Source organism: Theobroma cacao, chromosome 2 (genome assembly GCF_053813885.1).
Source record: "Theobroma cacao isolate CCN51 chromosome 2, ASM5381388v1, whole genome shotgun sequence".
Taxonomy (NCBI): domain Eukaryota; kingdom Viridiplantae; phylum Streptophyta; class Magnoliopsida; order Malvales; family Malvaceae; genus Theobroma; species Theobroma cacao.
Window position 1 is genome coordinate 39,001,003 of NC_142640.1, and position 27,126 is coordinate 39,028,128.

The 27,126-nt window shown below is 32.5% G+C and overlaps 2 protein-coding genes and 1 pseudogene across 2 annotated transcripts; 1 reads left to right on the plus strand and 2 right to left on the minus strand.

Annotated features, from left to right (window-relative positions):
• Positions 1-964: 964 nt before the first annotated feature.
• Positions 965-4,619, plus strand: LOC148764251 (uncharacterized; annotated as a pseudogene).
• Positions 4,620-14,408: 9,789 nt separating this feature from the next.
• Positions 14,409-15,499, minus strand: LOC18609306 (glutathione S-transferase U17-like). Its single transcript, XM_007044342.3, has 2 exons — positions 15,028-15,499; positions 14,409-14,902 (listed from the first exon to the last, which is right to left on the minus strand). Exons 1-2 carry the CDS (start codon positions 15,346-15,348, stop codon positions 14,522-14,524), a joined length of 702 nt encoding a protein of 233 aa, XP_007044404.3. The 5' UTR covers positions 15,349-15,499; the 3' UTR covers positions 14,409-14,521.
• Positions 15,500-25,543: 10,044 nt separating this feature from the next.
• Positions 25,544-26,697, minus strand: LOC18609308 (glutathione S-transferase U17-like). The gene is made up of 2 exons (XM_007044344.3): positions 26,322-26,697; positions 25,544-26,196 (listed from the first exon to the last, which is right to left on the minus strand). The coding sequence occupies exons 1-2, from the start codon at positions 26,640-26,642 to the stop codon at positions 25,816-25,818; spliced, it is 702 nt and encodes a 233-aa protein (XP_007044406.3). The 5' UTR covers positions 26,643-26,697; the 3' UTR covers positions 25,544-25,815.
• Between the last annotated feature and the right edge of the window lie 429 nt (positions 26,698-27,126).

A 27,126-nucleotide genomic window follows, 5' to 3' on the forward strand; every position in this document is an offset into this window, starting at 1 on the left:
ACCTGCTAGTTTTTTAGTTTTAGCGTAGATTTTAGGTGATTTTAGTTATTTATTTAATTGTAGCTAATTATGTTAGGTCAATTAAATTTACATTATTTTAGGCTAAGTTAGATGTCAAATTACTTAAGAAAAGCTGCTATTGATTAAATTGTGCTTTTGTAGGTGTGCTTTGAAGAAGGACTTTTAATTAGACGAAGGAAAGAAATTATGTGATGCAAACCTTCATTACACATGTCTTGGTATTTTGACCATAACTTTCTCTACAGAACTCCAAATGAGGTGATTCTTGAACCATTAGAAATCTAAGAGAAAACGCTACAACTTTCATGATTCGCTTACCTAGTTAGGCCTAGAAGGTGGTAAAAAACCTTTTGAAGTTGAAGCATTGCAATAGACTTGGAGAGAAAAATTAAATCATGACTTTTGTAAATTAAATGGTTGAAGTTGCAGCCTTGGTGGAGGTAAGTTATGGCTCACATAGTCTGATGAGGAAATCCTTGTTAGAATTGACTTCTTTCTTCACCTAACTTGGCCCAACTTAAAAACCTTATTGAAGAAACCTTTTAGAGGACTTTGAGGGCAACAAAAAACATAAGATTCAAAGATAAGATTCAGCCACAAAATCATTGAAGAAAAGTCTCACTGGAGCTAAGAAGAAATTGAAGGATTCAAGAAGAATTGGAGATCAAGATTTCAACCTATGGAGTTTCTTTATTCTTTTTGTTATGCTTTATTTTTCTTGGTTTGGTTTCAATGTTTAATCTTTATTTGATGATGATTTGTGACATTATGGGAAACTAATTTAGTTATCTAAGATTATGATTGAATTTAATACATAGTCTGAATTATTTATCTTTCATTTGCTTATGTTTGATGGTTTTAAGTTGTTTATTCTATTCTGTTCATAATGTTTCTAATTGTCTATTCACCAATTATAATTTTTCTTCTATTCATTTGAAACTACATGGCAGAAACCAATTCCATTGTTCCAACCATACCAAACAACCCAACACCACCAATGATCATCCACCAAGACAATTCTATGTTTCCTACTCATATCACACTGAATGAAACAAATTACACATTATGGTCTCAACTCATGGAGATGCGTATTGACACTTGCAAACAAAGTTGGACATATCATCGGAGCAGCAAAAAACTTGCACTAGGAGTATAATACCCCGTACTTTGATATGGTGACTAATAAAGCTTATTGGATGCCAATTGAGGTTAATTATAATGTTTAGAAATGATGAAAGATGAAAGGAATGGTTTGGGATAAAATATTACACACACGATGAAATAATAATAAAATAATAATTTTTTTTGGAGAAGAATTTGCGAGATAAAAAGTGATTCGGAAGTCAATTGAGGCATAATAAGGTATTTTGGGTACCAAGGGGACAAGAAGAGACAAAAGGAAATTTTTAGAATAAAATAATATTTTATTCAGTGTCAAAATTTTTCATGAAGAAGGAGTATATGGGGCAACCTAAGTGGGGGAGAAGAAGAATGAGAAAAATTTCAGAGAAAAATGACGTTAATGGGGCCGCGTGTCTTTATTAAGTAAAATAATGCAGGTAAATAAATATTTTAAATATTATAGGGACGCTGCGTTATGGTACCAACTTCATACTTTGTTTATACATATGTAGAAGAAGATAATAGAAGGAAATTAGAGTTAAATGAGTGTTGGGATGACTAAATTAAAATGGAAAGAAACTTAAAGGGTAAAATGGTAATTTTGCATAAAGTTTGATCAAAGCTTCCAAAGGAAGCTTTGACTCTCATCCTTATCAGCCCAAAACAGTCCTTATCCTCCCAGCAAGATATTTTCTTCTTCATTCTTGAAGCTTCCAACGCCATTCTCTCATTCTCCCATGGAAAACTAATTTTCTTTCATTTTCTTTCCTTGTTTTCTTTTCATTTCTTTTCTCTTCTTGTTTCATTCTTCCCCCAACTTCTTGTGCACCAAAGTTACAACTTCTAACCCCAATTTTCAGCACATATAAACTCTAGGAGAAGAAAAAAAAAAAGAGAGAAAGGAAGAAAAAGCTTAGTTTTGGTGATTCAAGCAAGGAATGGTAAGAATTCTTGTTTTTAGCTTGAGTAGTCTTTGAAAATGAATTAGTGACTTAGAGAAATCTCTTGTGGCAAAAAAGATTGGCTTGATTGGAGAAAAATTGATAACATGTAAGCCAATAAACCCATGGGTACATGAAGGACTCAAAGTGGAAAAGGAAAATGGTAAGCTTAACACTATGTTTTAAAGCCTACGGTTAGTTGAATGTTGTGGGAAATTATGGTTGTTGAAGGATCTACTTGCATAAGCTAGTTGAAATTTGTTAAGATTGTATGGCATGTCATTTGAAAGAAATGAAAAAGGAATATTGTGGATGGAGGATTGAGAAACAAAGTATTGAAAGTTAGATAAATAACGATGCGTGTACACTAGGAAATAATCGAGTGAAAGTAAGAATGATTGTTGCTGCCATATATGTGAACTATGTGTGGAAATATAAGATGGATTTGGATGGAAATTATTTAGAAAGGCTGAAGTAGACATGTGACATCATTATTAAGTTGCTGGTTATATAATTTAAGGAATTATGTAAGCAATGGATATAAGTAATTTTAGTAAAAATGTATTAAGATGTGAGTTAATTGAAAATGGTTCCATGATAGGAGGAAAAATATAAATTTGAGTAAGGATTAATTGATTGAAGTGCTGCTCGTATATATATGTAATTAAATATATTGAGTTCGTATTATTGATAGAAAGTGCAAAGATAAAGTTAGAGTATTGTAGGGGCGTGTCGAAGTAAATAACGAGTGACCGACCAGTGAAAATAGTTAGAGACACCTCCGAACAAATAGCAACTTAATATCTCGTTGTTGCCAGGTGAGTGAACTTGCATTAAAATGTTTTGGAATAAATGATTTTATGCTTGATTGAGCCACTTGAAATATTTTGTTGGTTTTTCTTTAAAAGTTGCAAGGGAAAAAGCCCTTGATGAAATGTTTTGATATTATGAGATATGAACATGATGAATTCATGAGTTTCTACATTATGTTGATGTGTATATTATACATTAAATGATATTTTTGTGTGATAATTATGACCCAGCCATGTGCGGTGTAGGAGTGCACATGAGCTGTGCTGACCTAGCCATGTGCGGTGTAGGAGTGCACATGAGCTGTGCTAACCCAGCCATGTGCGGTGTATGAGTGCACATAAGTTGTGCTGACCCGGCTATGTGCGGTGTGGGAGTGCACATAAGCTGAGATAGAGTTGGAGGCGAGGTCGGTGGTTATATATATATTTATATATGGTATATATATATATATATATATATATATAGATATAGAGGTTTTGAAAATTATATTGTGGTTGCATTAATTTTTGAATGTTAAAACTTGAGAGACAGTTTCCACTTGATTTTCACCGCAGCAAAGACAGATTTCCGTTGTGACAAGAAATTGAGTTGAATTGCATTGTCTTCAACATAAATGCATCATGATTTCTAAAACCTTCCGTATTGATGCTTGTTCCCTTCCTATGTTCACTCACTGAGTTTATACTCATGTTTTTTAAAATTCATGTTTTAGGTTTCCTGAGTTAAAGGTGATTGGATCCTAGGACGAGGTGTTCCTCCCTGTACATTGCTCGATAGGTTTAATGTGACACTAAGTGTTACCAATCGTGCCTAGAGTCACTCCGCTGACGGTCAAGGTCTAATTATGTGTATGTGAATATTTAATGTGAACACTAAGAATCATTGTTAATCTATTAATGAATATATTGGTGGATGATGCCATTATGAATGTATGATTGGGTTTTATGAATCATTTTCAAAGAAACGGTATTTGAACATTTCGAGCTTTGGATTCTAAAGGAATAGGGATTAATGTATAAAATCGATTAAGTAGGCTTGCTTGGGCTTAGTAGGTTGAGCCCATTGGGCCCTTGCGCCGGTCATGGCCTGAAAATTGGGCTGTGACAAGGAGATCTTAATCTTAAAACATGGATTACTGAAGATCACAAAGTGAAAAGCTGGCTTATTGACTCAATCAGTCTATTGCTGATGCAGCGATTTATTTGTCTTCCCACAACCAAGGAAATATTGGAAATTATATAAGAAACCTTTTATGATTGATTAGACAAGACATGTATTTTTGAATTGAATCAAAGATCTTTCTCTACCAAACAAATGGGTCAACCATTATGAACATACTATAATGAACTTTTGGCTATTTTTCAGGATATTTATCACATGATTATATCGCAAGAAGGAACAGTTGAAGGTGTAGCTCACTTGAACTCTATAATGGCTAGGCTTTGAGTCCATATTTTTCTATGTGGACTTGATTCTAAATTGGATCAAGTCCATGGAGAAATCTTATGAAAACATTCAAAACTTCAATTAGAAAGCACGTATGCATATGTCAAGAAAGAATATCAATAAAGTCAAGCGATGGGAGGTTCTTATCCAAATCTTGAGAGCATGGCTATGAAGGCCAATTGAACTTAGCAAAGACCATCGTCCAGCTCCTCAAAGAACTGAAGCAATCAATAAAAAAAATTTGATAGTTTGATATGTACTCATTGTGGTGAGTAGACCAAACCACTATAAATTGTTGAGCATTGTCCACTTTCCTTCATTTCGTTGTTCTACTTCTCTTAATTTACTATTCTAACGAGATTCAAGCTTCTCTTATCAACTTCCTTTCACAAGCCCTTAACTAGGAACCAATTTTTGTGACATTCGAAAAGTGCTATTCACTCCCCTCAAGCACACTTTTTGGTACCAAAAAAATGGAATTTCTAAGTATTTAACTTATTGAATTGAAAATTAATCAGTAAAAATATTTAATCTTACTTCAATAACATTTTCTCGGGCTCAAATTAGCTCTAAATATCTCCAAAAATCTGTTTAGGGCTTAGGGTTTTAAATGGGTAAAAAGAGAGGGAAAGTTAGGGTTTTATTTAAAATGGGTAAAATGGCTCGAACCCTTTTTATTTTTACCTTTCCTTAGTGATGTACCGATACATTTAGGAATATATCGATACATTTTCATGGGTTTTAGCCAAATTTATCGATACATAAGGGTACTGTATCGATAGATTTCAAGCAGAATGCTAATGTCTAAAAATGTATTGATACATGGGAGAATGTTTTGATAATTTTTCCCTTGGGGTGCCCTTTGGATGCTCTCTGCTTCAAATCTATCAATACATTTGGACAATGTATCGATAGATGTTCATCCTACCATGAATGTATTGATACATTGGGGAATGTATCAATATATTTTCCCTTATATGCCTTATGTAGTTCATTCTGCTAAGAATGTATCGATACATTTGAGAATGTATTAATACATTTTTCCCTTGTAAGCAGTTTTTAGCTTTCTAAACTCCCAAATATCTGAAATTAATACCCCAAAATCATTTTGTATTGGTATCACACTTCAAATAATTCATATAACTCAAATTCGTATATTTATATGTGTGTGTGTGTGTGTATATATCCTCAAACATAACATCATATACAAATCAAAACCTCAAACTATGGAATTTATCACATATTTCCATAAAATTTTGCCTAAGTGTTAATACACATACTCCCATACACTAGGCATACTTAACATATTATCAAAGTCCTCAAGATTCAATATATTTCATATATCAATCTTAGTTAACGTAGTTTACACCAAAAATTGGGGGTGTTACACACATCAAGTAGGTTTAGATTTAGTTGACTATTATAAATAGCTCTCTAGGTAGTCCTTTATTTTTCATCAAGCAATTTAATTCTTCGCTTATATCTTAGCTATTTTCTACACATACTCTTCATGTTTCATGGTTAGTATTGTTAGCAAAAAAAAAGAAAAATGAATTTTGAAAGAGACTAGATTATTATTTTTATTGTGAATGAGAAAGACTAAGTTTTGAAACCAAACAAGTCTTAGTATCATTACTAATGAGATAACACATGACATGATATTATAAAACACAGAAAAATGGGCACCCATTTAAGGCAAGGGATTTTCATTCATTCTTTGGTAGGTTTCACTGTTTATTATAATAGTTAGTTAAATTAGTCACGTAGAATGTTGATTTTTTAATTTATCATTTCAAGAGTATTTTTTTAAAAGGTAAACTATATTAACATTTTCAAAATTTACCTATAATTTCACACGAGTCTATTAGCTTTCAAAATGTACATTTTGCTCCAAATGTGTAAATGGCGTTAATGATAAATGTGAAATGTCTAAAATACCTTTCATATTTCTTCACTCTTTTTCAACATTTTTCTTTTTCACAAACCAGTTAGCGGCACTCCTTTATGTTGGTTGGTCATCTCGTGACTGGATTTAGCTATGTAATGCTTGTTGGTCCTTATAATATGTGCTAGAGGGGGGGTGAATAGCACAATTTAGCTCTTAACAATATTGAAAACTAATTTCCAGAACTTAAGAAAATAAAAACAAAGTACAAGATGCACAGTAATTTAGAGTGGTTCGGTCCAAGACCTACATCCACTACCTTGATTATCCAACCAAGGATTTTCCCAACAAATCCACTAAGATTCGGTGAAATTCACAAGCTTACACCAAGCTTTACAATGGCTTCTCAAGGCTCAGCCAAAACCTTTTACACTAGTTTTTCACAGGCTCAACTAAAACCCAGAGTGGTTTTACAAGGCTCAACCACAACCTACAACAATCAAGCTATCCCAAGCTTGAATAACCCCTTAGAGTGACTTATTCACTCTAAGAATACAAGAAGAGTAGTAAAAAAAAGTACCTATGATCACTGGTTGATCTAATTGGTACAAGATTGAGTGCAAAATACAAATGCAAAGAGTAGGCGTTTAAGTGCAGACAAGTGTAGTGAAGATTTTCTGGTTTTTCAACTTTCTATAGCTCAAATCTCATGCAAGGCTTCTAAAAACTTGTTTCTAATTGTTGGAAGACCCTTTTATACTTGGAGAAGCAACTCTAATGGGAGTTTGGCAGTTTTATGTCTGTTGGAAACAGTTGATGATTAGTTCTAGTCGTTAATCTGTCTTGTAGTACTCTGGTTCAAATTACAAACAAAGAGCTCTTCGTCGACTAACTTGGTTGACTAAGTTGATTCTATTTCAGGTTACAGATTCTGGCAAAGAGCAGTTAGTTGACTGACTTGATCGACTAAGTTGATTCTGTTTCTCAAACACTTCAGCCCACCATTCCTCCAATTTGAAACTTGGTCAACCAACATTCTTCCTTGTTTCACCAATAAGCTTCCTCCTTGTTAGACAGTTGCATCTTGTTATTTTTATCCCTATTTTTCTTTTGATATACTCTTTGAAGAGTTAATTAATTAATTTTATATATTGATTTTTCTGCACACTTAAGTAAAGGTATTAGACACAAATAAATGGGAATGTTTTATTATCATCAAAAACTAATGGAGCCAACAATGCTAGATCTGGTGGCTCCACCCTCCCCTCCCTGCCCGGCACCGAGCCTCGCTTTTGACTAGCATAGAGTATTGATCTTTTGCATATACATGGTTAGATGGCTTTTAGGATGGCTCATTCCATCATACTTGTAGAATTACAAAGTCTTCAATTTGGGAGGCATAAGCACATCGGGTACTAGGCAAAGATATGTGACTTCAATGGGTCCATATGCATCGGTTTTTTCAATCGTTTTAAGCTTTTCCTCCAAACTTTCCAGCTTTTGTAGGGCGTTGCTCCCCTAAAGAGCATGGGGGGAGGGAGATTCGACCAGAGCCAGATCTGGCGCTACCCAACCGTAGTCGAATTTGGCACTCTGACCACAAGTAGAGGTAGGAGAGAGATTTTTTTTTTTTGAATAGGAGAAAACAAATTAAAAATGAAAAATTATTATCTATATAGTATGGTAATTTTTAAAATTAATGAAGGGTAAAATTATTTGAAAGATATTACCACATCATTAAATTAATGAAAACATTAACGATTAACTAACAATTGAATTTATGTATCTAGCAGAATATATATTCTTTTGGACGGACTATATATTTCAGAAATTAACGGACTCATATAAAATTATGGACAAAACTTTAAGGTGCTAGTGTATTTTACCCTTTTTAAAATTATTGTACTATAATTAATTATCGTAATCATAAATTATGTAAGATCTATTAAAATATTATATAAAACTCACATTTATATATAATAGATTTTTACATAATTGTATAATTATAGAATTATAGTAGAAAAAGTTTGCAGGTGAAATGTTGTATTTCGAGTCATCTATCCAAATTCTATGGACCTGATCATTCAGTTAACCATTTTGGAGGAGCTACATCCATCACTTTGGCTGTAATCATCTTACCAAACTCAGCAAGGTTCTCAGTGTCCGGCATAACATCCTTCACAGTAGCATCACAGCAAAACCTGTGAGCCCAGTTAAAGAGAGCAGGAGCCTTGGCTACACTAAGTAGCTTGATCCCGTTCATCTTTTCCGCGACTCCTAGCCAGGGCAAATAGCACCCAAATGCAATGAAGTGAAAAAAATAAAACTGTAGACTCAAAGATACAAGGAAGTTAAAAAAATATAATTAACCCCTATAAAGATAGGCCTAAAATTGGGAATTTCCAAGCCTAAAATAAAGCCTTTTAATGAAAAAGACTTCAGTAAAATCCCTTATCTCTTATCAAAGTCCCAAAACCATCCACCACAACCAAAACCCTAACAAAACCTTAAAAAAAGTCTTGTCTGAACTTTAGCCACCAGCCACGTTAAAGTGAAGCAGATAGGCACAATCTCATCCAAGTGAAATATTAACCAAATACACAGCAATTAAAAGTTCCATAGTACCATCCAAAAATTAATAACAGCGACAACGTGTACAATTATACTACAGCAGCAAACCAAATGCTCCAAGAGTTGTAATTCTATCCAAACGGGATAAAATCCCATATTAATCAAAACTCTATCCCACCCAAATCTCCTCAGTTCAATCATCACATCAACCAGTAAGATAGATTCAATATAAAATATAACTTATATTAAATCCCATACAAACTTATCTACTAACATGAGAGATATATAAATGTACCAATCATCTTATTTTGCAGTCCCAAAAAATTGCACTAGTGCCTCTCTCCTTCCAACTCTTTCTTTAGCTAATAAATCAGCATCACCATTAGCTTCTCTGAGAACATGAGTAACTTTCCAACTTTTAATAACCTTCTGAAGACAGCTTATTTGAATTATATGTTGTCGGCACTGCCATGGTGCCATTGAAGGATTATTTAGCCACACCACCGCATTTCTTGAGTCATTTTCTACCCATAGATGTACTTGTGAATTTCTTAAGAACTTAATGAACAAGGTAAATGCTTCTTAATGGCTAACACTTCAGCAATGTTTGCATCACAGACCCTCACAAATTTTGAAAATCTAACAATGACGTCACCCTTAAAGTTTCTCAAAATACCCCCTATTCTCGTATCACCCAGATTTCCTACCAACGCACCATCCACGTTAAACTTTATCCAACACAACACCGGTGCCTCCCACATCAAGCACACCCTATCCTGCTTTATCCTTGTAGGAATGGAAACAAGATTTGGATTTCTGAATATATCTTCCTGTGTCTCTACCAATTCTGGCTACTTAGCTTTACTGTAAACTGCTATCCATAATTTAATCAAATTGTACAATTGCTTCACATCTCAGCTTTTTCCATTAAAAATAATATCATTCCCGGATAACCAAATTGACCAAGATATTTCATAGAAGGCTCGTGTCCAAATTTTCAAACCATCCTTGTTGAGACACACTAAAATCCAAGCTAGAAAAATTTTTTGAGCGTTAAAAGGAGAGACCCAACTAATGTTCCAATCTGATAACCATAAACTCCATACAAACCATGACTCTTCACAAGAAAAAAACAAGTGATTTATCATTTCTGAATGTCTTCTACATAACACGCACAACATTTGATCTTCTCCAATTAAATTTCTTTTAACTAGCTCAGATTTCACTGCTACTTTTTCCCACATCAATTGCCATACAAAAGCCTTGACTCTATACGATGTATAGCCTAACCAAATCTTTTTCCATAGATCAGTATCAACAGAATAAGACATTCTAGCAATTCCACAAAATGACTTAGCAAAATACATACCGTTGGGATTAGCTTTCCAAACAACTCCATCACTAATTCCTTCCCTCAGAGTAAATCTCTCAAGTAACTCCACAATCGTGTCCATTGCGCATATGCCCACCCAAAAAGCTACCTTCTGAGTTCAATCTGCCATTGCCACCCATCATTTGTTCATTGGCCAAACTCATAGAGTCTACCATCTTTATTTTGAGACAATGCATAAAGTCTAGGAAATTCCAATTTCAAGACAACATCCTCCACTCATGCATCATGCCAAAAAAGAATTCATTTTCCATCACCTACCGACACTCCTAAATTAGCTGTAACCTGCAAGAAGAATTTATCAATAGTAATTAAAGGAGACATGATATGTTTCCATACCTTAGAGCAATTACGAGTCGTAGCATCTCTAGGCAACAAGGCATTCGGATCATATTCATTCTTTGTTGCCACGATTCTCCTTCATAGAACCTCCCTTTCAATCCCATACCTCCATAGCTATTTGGACAAGAGACTTTTGTTTTTGATTTCAAGATCAACTAGTCCTAAACCCCCCTTATCCCTCTCTTGGCAAACATTCTCCCATTTAATAAAGTGCACCCCTCTGTTGTGACTAGGCCTCCTTCCAAAGAAAATTGAAGTTTGTGAAGCTCATCTTGAATTTCGCATGGAATTTGACACAAAGACATAGAGTAAATGGGCAAACTACTAATCATTAATTTTAAGAGAGTTACTCTACCTCCACCTGATAATAATTAAGCTTTTCACCATTCTAGCTTATCCTCCACTCTATCCACAAAAAGGTTCCAAATCTTCAATGTTGCCACATTTAATCCCAATGGCAGCCCCAGATATGATGTAAGTAGATGACCCACTTTATAATGAATTCTAGAACCCCATGACTCCATAATCTCCTTCTGAACGGCAACACCAAATAAACAGCTTTTCATAAAATTAATCTTAAGTCCAAACATAAGCTGAAAACTTTTTATTACTCGCCTCATATTCAACAACTCTTGAAGATTCGGTTTACAAAAAAGCAAGGCATCGTGGGCAAATTGCAAATGTGTCAGGTGGAACCCTTTATTACCAATCGACATACCTTTGCAAATGTCAATATCTTGAGCTTTTCTCATCAAGCAACTAAAGACTTCCACAACCAGATTGAATAAAAACAGAGACAGAGAACAACCTTAACGCAACCCTCTTTGCAATTTAATTGGTTTTGTAAGGGATCAATTTACAAGGACAAAAACTAAGGCAGATTTCACATAACTCATAACCCATCTACACCATTTTGCACCAAATCCCATTTTCTCCAAAGTGAACTCCAAAAGCTCCTAACAAACACTATCATAAGCCTCTTCAAAATCTACCTTCAACAATAAACCCCCCTCATGGTTTTGATTCATAATATCTACCAACTCATTAGCAATTAGTGCAAAATCTAAAAGAAAAAATTGTGAGAAATAACCTTCCTCATAAGCCCAATTCAAAAATATCATTTTTTTTAATTTTAACTATTTTTTGTCAATTTTTGACATGACTTGACAATAATACCCTTTAAACAATTTCAGACAAATTAAAATGGTTTCAGTTTTCTCTCCCGCCATCCAGATAAAATTTCAAAATTAAATTTTGATTTCTCTCTCTGCTCAAATATATCTATCTAACCATCCAATTCACAAAGATGACATCAAGCTCTTTCTTATTTTGTTTTATTTTTTTATGTGGTGGATCTTGGAGTTCTTAAGGGCGATGAACAGCAATTTTACTTTTTGCAAGTAGCAATTTTACTCAGGGAGAAAGAACAGCTAAAGCATGTTTGATGGGTTTTATGATGGTTCACGATTTTGTTGTGTTTGGGATTAGGATGATTGTTAAGCATATTTGCTAGGGATTTTGATTTTTTTTATGGGATTTTGAGTTGAAATTGTTCAGGAAATATTTTGTAAATAGGGTATATTTTGTTTTTATATAGGGGGAGTGAGCAAGGCCTCCCGATAGGGATATATTTTCTCTTGCTTTTGAGGGTTATGGAGTTTTGTAACCTATCTTTTATGAAATGCACAATTTCATGACTTAGCAAAAAAAAATATATATGTTTTAGATTCTTGAATTTATTGATTTATTCATAAAATCCCAAAATTGAGAAGTTGAAATTGATTAGACTGATTTTTAAGTATTATGAGATTGATTTTTAGGTATTGCGTGATTTAATCACTCTGTAACTAGTTTTTAGGCATTATGTGATTGATTTTAGGCATTACGTGATTGATTTTTAAACATTGCGTGACTGATTTTTAAGCAATACCTAAGTCACGCAATGCCTTACTAGCTAGTCACGCAATGCCTTACTAACAAGTTATACAATGCCTTACTAACAAGTCACACAATGCCTATCAACTAGTCACGCAATGCCTTATCAGAAACTAATCACACAATGTCTTATCAAAAACTAGTCACGCAATGCTCAAAATCAGTCACGCAATGCCTTATCAGAAACTAGTCACGTAATGCCTTATCAAAAACTAGTCATGCAATGCCCAAAGTCAGTCACATAATATCCAAAGTCAGTCACGCAATGCCTAAAAACTAGTCACGTAATTCCCAAAAATCATCAAAACTACTGAATTCCATTTAACAAGATCAACAACTTCAAACGATACACTATATTCCATTTAACAACATAATTAATAAATATGAATGCTCAAAATGTTCAAAAGTTTTTCTTCATATATCAAAAATCACTCTAAAATGCTTAAAAATGCTCAAAACGCTCACAGATTTTCTTCGTGTATCAAAAACTATTCCAAAAATGCTCAAAATGCTTAAACGTTTTTCTTTCTAGTAAGGAATACTCTAAAGATGAATAGTCTGGTGAGAAAAGCCTAAAAAATATGAGTTAGTTTGAGGCGCAAACCTAAACATACTTGACCCGTTAATAGGTTTCGGATTGAGACGTGGAGCCAAATAAATGGGTCAATTTCATTAAGAGTAATTTTATCCAAATTTTAATTCTCTTGGCTAAAAACAGCTAAAATTATGAAAAAATTTATTGTCAAAAACACATTATGCATGTAGCCCATTTTACAAAAAAAAAACTCAATCTAAAATTTGTCTCCTAGATATGAATGCAAATTAATGTTCTCTTATCACCTCCCAACAACCTTTCTCAACCGAATGGCCAGAAGTTTCGCAATTAATTTATTAATACCTCCCACCAAACTATTGGATTTATAATCTCCAATTGAACTAGGGTTCCTTTTTTTAGGAATCAACGTAATAAAGCTCTCATTCATCCCATATCCTAAACATTTAATGTTATAGAAATTTTGAATAAAAAAATACATATTATGATTTTTATCTTTTAAAAAATATTTAAATATATCAAAATATCATATTAAATGATATTATTTAAAATATAATCTTCTTTGAAATTAAACAAAATGTTAATGTTAGTACGTTAAATATTCGTTAACAAAATTTGACGATAGCAAATAGGTGTACCGCAGCTGTACATTTATAAAGAGTGGGAGAAAGTTGTTGACATTGTGGTAGTTGGTAGTAGCTGGACACGACAGCCTGGGAAAATCTGTGGCTCAAACGTAGACACGAATTTCAAATCAATTTAATTTCCTTCCTAATTTGACCGAAACTTCTTCAACGTAAGATACTAGTACAAGTTATTGTATAGATGTGGTAGCAAAAAATGGCTTTTAGCTAAATTGAGAAAAAAGAATTTTAGTTTCACTAGTAGAGAATCAAAATCCAAATCAATTTAATTTCAAGGATCAAACCTTGTTCAATGTAAGATATTAGTACAGGTATTGCAAAAACAAAAAAAAAAACTTTCAATTGCACCAGTGGAGAATCGGGATTGACCAAGTTTCTTCAATTTAAGATACTAGTACAAGGTACTACCGGGAATTGATCAGGGATTATATGGTGGCAAGGTTTTATTCTACCACTAGTCCATTGACGCCCCTTTTGTGAGGTTTGAGTTATTTCTATAATTTTTTTTACATCAAAATTTAAGCTAATTAAATTAATTTAAAATTATATTATACATCTTAATAAGAATAATGTACCATAATCAAATATTTCATTCAATAATAAAAACATCTCTCTTTAAAAAGATTAAAAAAAAAGTGAATATTAGTATATTCCTTGATAAGCAAAACATTTTTGCTCTTCAAGATTATTAGTATTATCATCAAATGATCCAGACAGGGTCCAAAATTTTGTTTTTCCCTTGAAATAAAAATAAAAATTATTTTATTAATATACCTTCAATACCATAGTAGTAAGGAGAACGTAGGAATATTTTCCAAACTTTTGCATCTCCATAAATCAAGTGAAACATCCTATTAATCACTTTGGAATAGCCCTCGCTTTCAAGATCTTCGCTCTAAGCTTTACACCAAACTCTGCAAGCTTGTCAGCCTCAGGCATAACATCCTTCACAGCCACATGAGAGGAGAACCTATGAGCCCACTCGAGCAAGCAACGTGTCTTGGCTTCAGTAAGCAGCTTCATCTCACTAATCTTCTCTATGACTTTTAACCAGACCAAGAATGACCCGAGTGCAATGTCCAAGTACCCGATTTGGTCCCCACCAAAGAAAGGTTTACCTTGGCTCAACTTTCCAAATGCTTCCTCCAACAGCACCAGCCCTTCTTCCACTTGCGCTATGGCTGCCTTTTTAGCATCCTCCGATTCAGCAGCCAACACTCCTCTCAAGGCAGGGAACCACTATACCACGGAAAAACAAGAAAAAAGAAACAACTATGAGAATCTTTTCAATCAAAAACGCCAAGGTGAGACATAATAAACTGTAGTCAACAACGGTAGGATCATTCATATGAAGAAATACAAACCTTTTCGTCAATATAGGCAGCCCAAAATCGAGAATTGGCACGTTCATAAGGATCGGAAGGAAGAATGGAAGGGCCAGAGGACCAGACCTCATCGATGTATTGGACAATGATGAGAGACTCACAGATCGGCTTGTCACCATGTAAGAGAACTGGGACTTTCTTGAAAACAGGGTTTGATTTGAGTAGTAGCTCGCTTTTGGATTCCAATAGATTTTCCTCGATGTACTCGTAGTTTACAGATTTCAGGTGAAGGGCAATTCTTGGCCGCAGCACAAACGGGCTTGGCCATGAACCCAACACTTTCACGTCACTCAATGCCATGTTCTTTCCCTTCGCACCCACAAACAAACCGCCAAGAATATGTTATATCCCCTGCGCACACAAGTGCTATATATAAAGTGACCTATTTGAGAGTTGGTCTGATGATCAAGCGCAAGTGTGAACATGAGCTTTCTTTTCTGTATTCAATCCTAGCCTTTAATGACAATGAGTAATGTTTTTTGATTTTTCTTTTACAAAAAGAAGAGGAAAGAAAATTCAAACTCTTTGAATCCACAAAATATACAGCGCATGTCATTGAACCAAATATTAAAATACAATAACGTTTTCATATTTAACATATTGATCTATAGTAAATCCATTTATTTTAAAGGTATTATATGAAAATATTTTACCATCACATAGAGAGTGCCAATAACTTTTGCCAAGAGCTTTCAACTTAGTTAAAGAAAGTGGGCTATTGCAATAAATTGGCCAGACTGTGTAAAGGACAGGCTGTATGGCTAATTAGGACTTTTGATCCCTGTGAGTTAATACGTGATGAAGAAATATCATGAATGTTAAATAAGGTAGTTGACCCGCTCGCATTATATGATTTTCAATTTTTCAGCAATATAGGCAGCCCCAAATTGCAACACTGTTTGGTCTACAATCCACATTTGGCCAAGAAAGAAGTAAAGGTTCAAGCCTATAGACTTCTTCTTTTACAATGACAATTAATGGAAACTAGGATCGACAACAATTCTTCCATTTACCCGTGGCTGCTTATACTTCATTTCCTCAATGATATTGGATTCAAGCAAATTTCAACATCAGTGCTGCCCTAGTTTGGGGTTAAAACAACCCATTTGCGACTAAATTTTTACTATCAAAAATTAAAATTCTTTCACACCAAGTGTGTCCTTGGCATAAAAACCAAACTTTTGTAAGATTAACTTCTTTGTAATGTTTAGTAAAGACTTGGAGTCTTTTATATAATTTGATAGAAGACGATGGTATTTCTTGATCTTCATGTCAATAATTTTTTTTAATTATTTGCCTGATGAAAATAGGTTTTATTGATTTTTTTTTCATTGATTGTAGGATCACATTTTTTTATTTTTCTTTTTTTAAAAACAAAAGAAACCAGCATTGCGTAATCAAGAATGTCATCCGCCAAGACAGAATAAGATTGTACAAGTACAACTAGTCAAAGTCAAATTGTTGAAAATTGGAAGCCATCAGGTAGTTGCTGACCAATGTTTATATACGTTGATAATAATGCGATGCTCTTCCCATCAGGGATCGCCTTCAACAAAGCACCCTTTCGTTTTTTCTTTGTTTTCTTAGGATAGATTTGAACTCAAACTCTGTGTTTCATAAGACTAGAATTTCAAACTTTTAATGAATCTCGCTTATTTTTCAATTACTTGTCTAAATCTTTTAACAATTTTATTTACATAAGGACAAGGGTGTCGATATTTACAATTTTCAATCTTAAAACGTTTTTTCTTAATTAAAGTAAAATATTGATTAGATTTGTTTACAGATCCAGATTTTATAGATGGCAAATGAGTTTGGTCCGACTCCATCTAGGTATAATTTTTAAATTGTTTTACTTTTTTTCTATTTTTTCTTTCTTTTCCTTCCTCTTACTTCTCGCTCATATCGAAAAGTATAATGGTTCCTGATTTAAAAATTAAACTGAAAGAACAACTATAAAAGAAAGATAATAACAATAAAGAAAATATTTAGAGAGAGTATAAAGATCTTATTGAAGTATGTATTTTACAAATAAAGTAAGGAGCCTATTTATAGACTAACAACTATAATTGTCAAAATGGGCTTAGCCCATTAAGTCAGCTCATTTTTTATTAAATATGAGGTGAGTTAGGTTTGAAAATTTAGGTCCATATTTAAACAGGACCTAAATGGGCCAGCCCACCAAATTAGTGTGTTGGGGTGGGCTAGGGCGAGCCAGTCTTATGGGCCAAAAAAATTAATAATTTTACATATTTAACTATATAAAATTAATAATTTAGTTACAAATAATATTACTTATTTTATATATTTCAATGTGTTTAATTTTTACTTATCAAATTAATAATTTTAATTTATGAATTAAATCATAAAATAATTTTATTAATAGAAAATTTATTAAGTAAAATTATAAAAATAATTTTTTTTTTGCAAAACAAGGAAATGGGCTAACTTAACCCAGCCCATGGGCTAGCAAGGGGTGGGCTGGATTGAGGTTTTGATGGCTCATATAAAAAATAGGCTGGCCTGGCCCAACTTATATTTTTTTAGCCCACAAGTGCTTGGGTTGGGTTGGGCTGGGCCAAGCCAACCCATATTGACAACTCTACTAACAACCCTTTAAATCAAAATCTAATCTAATTCAATCTAAGAGTTCAAATCAGATTACAGTTTTTGTATATGGCTTGTTGGGTTGTTTGACTTGGTTTGAACTTTTTGTATCATAACATAATAGACATTCACACATATTTCATAACACTCCCTTTTTAGTGTCCATCGCATTAAGAATATACTTCGTTAAAACTTTACTAAAAAAAGACCTTATAGAAAAATCAGAGTAAAGGAAAAAAAGTATATAATTCTTTTCAATAATATGCTTTTGAAATACTACCTCATTAAAAACTTATCAAGAAAAACCTAGTGAGAAAAACCTTGATAAAGGAAAAGAGTACAATGTGTATTTTACTCTCCCTGATGACTGTATTATTTAAGATTTTTAAAATGACACATTCCAATCTTTTGTACCAACTTTGCAAATGTTGTAGTAAGAAGAGCTTTGGTAAACTGCTAGATTGTCACTTAACCAAATTTGTTGAATACTAATATCCCCTTTTTCTTGAAGATCATGAATGAAGAACAATTTTGGTTCTGTTCTAATGCCTTTAATGTATCATTCCTTTAATTTTCTATGCAAACTGTATTGTACTTATATAATGTTGTTAGAATTTCCTTCTTAGTTGACAAGCCACATATTTCTCGAATATATTGAGTTACAAATCTTAACCAGACACATTCACGACTTGTTTCATAAATTGCAAAAATTTTTGCATGGCTAGAAGAAGTAGCAATTATAGTTTGTTTTGCATAATGCCATAAAATAGACGTACCTCCATATGTGAATAAGTAACTTGTCTAAGATCAAGCTTCGTGTGGATCAAATAAACAACATACATCTGCATAACAAATTAAATTTGATTTTGATACATTTGAGTAATAAAAGCTTATGTTCGTTGTTTCTCGAAGATATCAAAGTGTATGTTTAATTCCATTCTAATATCTTCAAGTTGGAGAATAACTATATCTTGCTAATAAATTTACAGTAAATGATACATCAGGTTGTGTATTACTAGCAAGATACATTAGTGCTCCAATTGCACTAAGATATGGTACTTCAATACTAAGTAGTTCTTCATCATCCTCACGAGGTCAAAATGGGTCCTTTTTCACATTTAATAACCTTGCAATCACTAGTGAACTCAATAGATGTGCTTTGCCCATATAAAATCGTTTTAACATTTTTTCTATATAAGTTGATTGATGGACAAAAATTTCATTTGTTAAGTGTTTAATCTAAAGATCCAAACAAAACTTTATTTTTGCAAGTTCTTTTATCTCAAATTCTTTCTTTAAGTAATCCAAGGCTTTTGATAACTCGTCAGGAGTTCCAATAATGTTTAGGTCATCAAAATATACAGCAATAATCACAAATTCATATTTGGATCTTTTTATAAAAACACATGAGCATATAGGATCATTTTTATAGCCTTTTTTCAACAAAAATTCACTAAGGCGATTATACCATATGCATCCGAATTAATTTAATCCATATAAAGGTTTATTTAATTTGATTGAATATATTTCCTAAGAATGCAAATTTTGTGTTTCAGGCAACTTCAATCTTTCAGGGATTTTCATATAGATATTGTTATCAAGTGAAACTTATAAATAGGTTGTAACTACATCCATCAAATATTGAAATGTAATTGCATCCACCATAGGAAAATATGTTTCTTTATAATCAATACGAGATTTTTGGATAAAATTTTGTGCGACAAGCCATGCTTTTATATCTCACAATTTCATTTTTCTCATTTCATTTTTGTTCAAATATCCATTTATATCCCATTAATTTTACACCATTTGGTGTATGGACTATAGGTCTAAAAACTTCATGTTTTGCAAGTGAATTTAATTCTACTTTGATTGCGTTTTTTCACATTGACCAATCATTTCTATGTCTACATTCTTCAACAGATGTAGGTTCAAGATCCTCATTTTCTTTCACAATATTGAGCACTGCATTATATGCAAAAATATAGTTAATGTCTATATCATTCTGATTCTATCTTTTTCCCATCATGACATAATTTATTGAGATCTCTTCATTTTCATTGATTTCAGGTACTTGAATTTCTTTTAAAGTTATGTCAAGAGTCTCTTCTAAAGTTTTTATTTCCTCTTTCTAACCATCTTGAATATTTGTTATTTCCTCTTTTTCAGAATTTTTATCTTGGGAACCGATTGATCTCTCACACTTCTGGTGTACCTTAGACTCATTGGCAATAACAGATTGTCTTATTGGGATATGAATTCTAATTAGAGCATTTGTAGATGGTATATGAGATTTAGTTACTCTCTTTAGGTCAATAAATGTGTCTAGCAACTAACTTGTTATATTTTGCAAATTAATTAGTTTTTGAACTTCTTGTTTACATTGATTTGTGTGAGGATCAAAACTAGATAATGATAATACATTTCAAGATATTTCTTTTTTCAGCTACTTATTTTATCCCCCTAATCTTGGAAAAATTGTTTCATCAAATGACAATCAGCAAACCTTGCCATGAATAAATCTTTTATTGAAGGTTTTAGATATTTAATTATAGATAGAGATTCATATCTAACATATATTCCTAACCTTATTTGAGAACCCATCTTTGTACTTTGTGATGGAGCAATTGGAACATATATCGCACATCTAAAAATTTTTAGATAAGAAATATTTGGTTCCTAATCATAAACCAATTGTATTAGGAAGAATTTATGATAACTTGTTGGCCTGATGTGTACAAGTGTTGCTACATGCAAAATGGCATGTCCCCAAACATAAATTAGGAGTTTAGATTTTATAAGTAATGCCTTGGAAATCAATTTGAGGTATTTAATAAATGATTCCACTAGACCGTTTTGTGTATGAACATTAGCAGTAGGTTATTCAACAATTATTCAAATTGACATGCAATATTCATTAAAAGCTTGGGACGTAAATTCACTAACATTGTCAATATTTATTGTCTTGATTGCATAATAAGAAAAATGTGCTCACAAATGAATGATTCGTGCAAGTAATCTTGCAAATGCCAAATTGCAAGTTATTAATAGATAGTTCTTGCCAGTAATATCAAGGCCCACAAATTCAAGCTTTGAAAGATTCGACATGGTGATAGCTTAAAAGAAAAACATAATTATTAGTATTACACAAAATATCGTTAGTGGCAAGCAAAACAATAAATTGGCTAAAGAAAAACAATATATTGGTAAAATATGGGCAAAACAATAAAGTGACAATACATAATAATTGAATTAAAAAAATTACCTGAAGAAAAATTAAACTTTGACTTTGGGATAATGATGAAAAACTAAATGATACGTAAGCTTAAGAGATTAGGGAATCATGCTGATAACATGTTATAAAATATAAACTAAAAGAACAATTATAAAAGAAAGAGAATAACAATAAAGAAAATATTTATAGGGAATAAGAAGATCTTACTGAAGTGTGTATTTTACAAATGAATTGAGGGGCCTATTTATAGGCTAACAACCCCTTAAATCATAATCCTAATCTAATTCAATATAAAAGTTCAAATCAGATTACAGTTCTTGTATATGGTCTGTTGGGTTGTTTGACTTGATATGAACTTCTTGGGTCATAATATAATGGACATTCACACATATGTTTATAACAATTCCTTCTTTTTCCTCCCTTTCTTTTGCTATCTCTCCATCCTTCGATCTCACACACCACCAAGACACCAACATATAGTGAATTTTTCAACAAAAACTACAAAAAATTGATAAATTTACAATATTTTAATAAATTTAGAAGAGCTTGGTTAATTAAATTTAAACATGATCTCATAGGAGCTTGGTCGAAAGAATACAAAAACCTACCTAAATACAAAAAAAATATATACTAGTTTAATTAGAATATTATTACATAAGTTTTTTAGATTTTTTTCACTACAAAATTATGAGCTTTTTTGGATTGTTAATAAAATAATCCTAAATAATTTATTTTTTTCATTGAATTTTCTTTTTTTCATCATTATATGTCTCTTTTTTATTTTTTTTAAGGTGATAAATGTTGAATAAAATATATTTTCATTATTATTTAACTAAATTAGATTGTTATTTTTTTTATTTTTCACTTATTTTGAGAGCAATTATGACTTTTCATAATGGTAAATAGTTGTTAACTAATGGTAATAAAAAGGAAAAAGTCAAGGGCCTAATTAAGCATTTTAAAACTACAGAGACCAAAGTGTACTTTAGAGGTGTATTGAGGTGATTTTTGTATTTTACCCAAGACATACACAAATAATTTACTATAATTATGAACCATTATAAAAATCATTTGCAATGCTTCTAGGTTTCTAATTAAATTGTTTTAGTTTTTACTTAAAAACTATATTAGCAAATTTAATGCTTTCGTTACCATAGTTCTAATCAAATTTAATTTCAAATCTACTCCTTTCTAGATAAATCTTAGATCTAATTAAATTATCTACATAATCTACAATTTTTTTGAAAATTAAAATTATAAAAGGTTTTTTTATACTTAACGCCATCATTATTATAAGTAGTGCTTCATCCCAAACTTTGAAACATTATATCTATTAGCATTTTTTATAGAGTCCTTTCTACTCATGAAAATTACTTTTTCTTAATGATGAAAATTTTCATTTTATTATGTAACTAAATTATGCAAAATCTGTGGTGTTATCATCCAAAAGTTTCAATAAATTTATATGGATTTGTTTAACATTTCAATTTCATTAATTTTCAATTGTATTAGTTAAAATTTATTTTGTGTTACTTTTGTTATAAATTTTTGCACTCTTTTAATTAATAAAAGTTTTTATTTATGCATAAGGTAATTTTTAATATTTGTGAAATTTATTCTTGTTTTGAAATGACAAAATTGATTGAACTAAAGAGCTTAGAAAATGAATGAAAGATACTTTCAAATATGAAGAAAATCCTTAAAGGTGTTTTGAAGCTGAAGTTAAGAGAAAGATATATTGAATTGCTAATATTGATTGAACATGCTTTAAATGTGAATGATCATGCTCTTGAACTTAAAGAAATGTCTCTTAGTTTCTCCTAAAGATTTCTTGTTTTCAAATTCAAAGTGCCTGCCTAAGAATCAAATTCTTAAAAGAAAAGACTTGATTCTTAAATGAGGAGAAAGCAAAATTTATTTTTTTATCACAAGAATAATTGATTTTGTAGAAGGAGAAGTCAGTTCTTAAGCATAGATCAACAGTAAAGAATCGATTTTGAGAAAAGAAAAAGTTAGTTCTTGAAAGACAGAAACTTCAGGATTTGTGAAGAACCGACACCTCAAAGAAAAAGAATCAATTCTAAAAGGACGAAATGTAAAAAGCAAAAATGCAAAGAAGAAATGTCTATTCTACATGGAGGAGATATCAGTTCTTGAAGCACTAAAAGCAAGATTCAGAAACTTGGTGACCAAGAAAGAGATAGTACAATTGGAAAAGATTGGAGCGCCAAAAATCAAGCTCAAATTCAAAATTTAGTGCTAGACCATAGTGAAAAATTGATACCTTGAGGTGGACAAACCGATTCTCCAAGGTTGCAAAGGTGACACCTTTTAATCCAATTGTAAAAAAACCAACATCTTAAAATAGAAGAATTGATTCTCTAAAGACAGAAAGTTTCAGACTTTCTGAAGAACCGACAACTCAAGAGCAAAGAATTGATTTTACATATGCAACAGAATTATGCAAGTTGGTTGGAACATATAAGAAGTGATTCAAATTTCACTCCAACGAGCAAAAAATCACAGAGGCTATAAATACCTACCTAAATGACGCTCAAGCAAGGAACTTGAACGAATTTGAATCACCTTTGAAAAAGAAAAGAGTGAAAAAACAAGAAAAAGAGTTGTGAGCAAAAGAATCCTATCTTTAAGCTAGAGTTGAACTTAAAGATCATATTTTTTTCAGTTGATACTTCTTGACCTTAAACCTTCTTTCATCATTCATATTTTTTGAAGAAGCTCTCACCTTTTTGATCCAAAACTTTCTTATCAACCTTGTTAATGGTTTTGAGCTAAAGGATCTTAAGAATCCACTGTTGTATTGGTTATAGCTCCAAGCAAAAGGTAAAAGGGTTTTTTCTGATCTTTTAAAAGGTTGTATCTTGTGTAAAGGGTTTACTTGAACCTAAAAAAGGTAGTGTCTTGGTAGAGGGTACACTTGATCTTGTAAAATGTATGTTGTGAAGGTTATGCTTAATCTTGTTAAAAGGCATGTTGTAAAAGTTACGCCTGATCTTATTGAAAAGGCAAGCTGATAATAGATTTGAACTCCTTATGCTATCAAAGGAGAAGATGTAGGCATTGGAAAACCGAACCTCCATAAAAATCCTACTGAATACTTTTTATTTTTCTGTTCTTTACTTATTTATTTCGTACTCCGTTTTACTGTTCTATTTTCTCATATTTATGTTTCATCTTCAAAGCTTCACGGTTCATTTTTTCCTAATCTCATCTACTATTTCATAAATTTCAACTAGAATCTTGTTATTACCCATAATTTCTGTCTTTAGGACTTCTGTCCTAATCAGCAACTTATCCATCAACCCACGCATGTCTTTCTCCATATTCTCAATTTGGTCTATCAACTTGACCAGATATGTTGCAATATTGTCGAGGATATCTTCCTCTTCAGCAGCAACCCCCCTCCCACTTTCGACTCTATAACGTTTGGATGCCATTAGAATTTTGAGATTTTCCTTCAAATGATTTTTATTAAAATGGATAATGGTTCTTTTTATTTATATGCATGGATGTTGACTCTTGGAAGGGTATTCAATGGTTTTAGGCTTGTTTTTTGATGAATATGGTTAGTTCGTAAATAATGCATTAAGTGCTTTAAAGAGAATTTCAAAGTTCTTTGTCAATCGAATCTGGATGGTTTTCTGCACCAATATAAGTAGAATTAAGGGGGCTGAATTAGTTATTAAGCATTCCTAATTCTCTTCTAATTTTACAAAATTTGTTATTAAAGGGGCTAAATTAGTAAATAATCAACTTCAACATTAGGTAGATAAAGCAAAGCAATTCCCAAAACTAGTCACACAATGCCTACAAACAAGTCACGCAATGCCTACAAACCAGTCACGCATTGCACAACTCACGTAATTCTTAAAATCTAGTCTCACATTGCCTCCTATCTAGTTCCACATTGTCTAATATTCAATCACGTAATGCCAAATAAATAGGTTACGATTCTTAATATCCAGTCACACACCCTAATATCCAGTGACGCAATTCCTAACAAATATTCACGCATTGCCTATAAACTGATTGATTTCGCTACTCTCAGCTAGATTTAAGTTTCCAAAGTCATATAATTTACCCATCAACTTTTTCGTTCAATGAATATAAAAAAATAAACCCAAGAACCCATAACAAATACTTTGATGTCATCTCTACACTTTGGGATGGTGATATAGAACTCGACGGCATTGGAGAGCTAGACGACGAGATATATTCCACGATAGGGTCAGAGACTTGGATAGAGAGATAGCTAATTTGAGATTTAATTTTAAAATTTTTATCTAAATGGCGGGAAAGGAGAAAGAAACTGGGACCACTTAATTGGGATTAAATGGTTTAAATGGTATTCTTGTTAAGTCATATAAAAAATTGTCTAAAAACAGTTAAAATTATAATGAAGGTCATTTCTGAAGTGACATTATTAAGAAGGCTATTTTTCACAATTTTCTCTTTAAGATACTAGTGCAAGGTATTATCGGGAATTGAACAGGGATTATATGGTGGCAAGGTTTTATTCTACCACTAGTCCATTGAAGCCCCTTCTGTGAGGTTTGAGCTATTTCTATGTTTTTTTAACATCAAAATTTAAGCTAATTAAATTGATTTAAAATTATATTATACATCTTAATAAGAATAATGTACCATAATCAAATATTTCATTCAATAATAAAAACATCTCTCTTTAAAAAGATTAAAAAAAAGTGAATATTAGTATATTCCTTGATAAGCAAAACATTTTTGCTCTTCAAGGTTATTAGTGTTCAAAACTTTTTGTTTTTTCCTTGAAATTAAAATAAAAATTATTTTATTAATTTACCTTCCAATGCCATAGTAGTAAGGAGAAAGTAGGAATATTTTCCAAACTTTTGCATCTCAATAAATCAACTGAAACATCCTATTAATCACTCTGGAGTAGCCCTCGCTTTCAAGATCTTGGCTCTAAGCTTTACAGCAAACTCTGCAAACTTGTCAGCCTCAGGCATAACATCCTTCACAGCCACATGAGAGGAGAACCTATGAGCCCACTCGAGCAAGCAACGAGTCCTGGCTTCAGTAAGCAGCTTCATCTCACTAAACTTCTCTATCACTTGTAAACAGACTAATAAGGACCCGAGTGCAATGTCCAGGTACCCGATTTGATCCCCACCAAAGAAAGGTTTCCCTTGGCTCAACTTTCCAAATGCTTCCTCCAACAGCACCAGCCCTTCTTTCACTTGCGCTATTGCTGCCATTTTAGCATCCTCCGATTCAGCAACCAACACTCCTCTCAAGGCAGGGAACCACTATACCACGGAAAAACAAGAAAAAAGAAACAACTATGAGAATCTTTTCAATCAAAAACGCCTAGGTGAGACATAATAAACTGTCGTCAACAACGGCAGGATCAATCATACGAAGAAATACAAACCATTTCGTCAATATAGGCAGCCCAAAATCGAGAATTGGCACGTTCATAAGGATCGGAAGGAAGAATGGAGGGGCCAGAGGACCAGACCTCATCGATGTATTGGACAATAATGAGAGACTCACAAATGGGCTTGTCACCATGTAAGAGAACTGGGACTTTCTTGAAAACAGGGTTTGATTTGAGGAGTAGCTCGCTTTTGGATTCCAATAAAATTTCCTCGATATACTCGTAGTTTACAGATTTCACGTGAAGGGCAATTCTTGGCCGCATCACAAACGGGCTTGGCCATGAACCCAACACTTTCACGTCACTCACTGCCATGTTCTTTCCCTCCACACCCACAAACAAACTGCAAAGAAAATGTTTTATCAAGTGCTCACAGAAGTGCTATATATAAAGTGACCTATATGAGAGTTGGCCTGATGATCAAGAAGGTTGGCAGATTAGTTACAGCCACTTAATTAGCCGCGCAACTGTGAACACGAGCCTGTATTTACAGCCACTTAATTAGCCGCGCAACTGTGAACACGAGCCTGTAGTTACAGCCACTTAATTAGCCGCTCAAGTGTGAACACGAGCTTTTTTCTTTTCTGTATTCAATCTTAGCCCTTAATGACAATAAGTAACGGAGTTAGCCAATTTTTATTGGGAGATCAAAAGTTAACAAGAATAAAAATTAAAAATTTTTAAAACTAATATATTGAATTTAACCATTAATAATTATAAGATTTATAATAGATAATAGTTTTATATAACATGTAATTAAAAAAAATAAAAAGAAAAAAACTTATAATAGTGTTCTAGC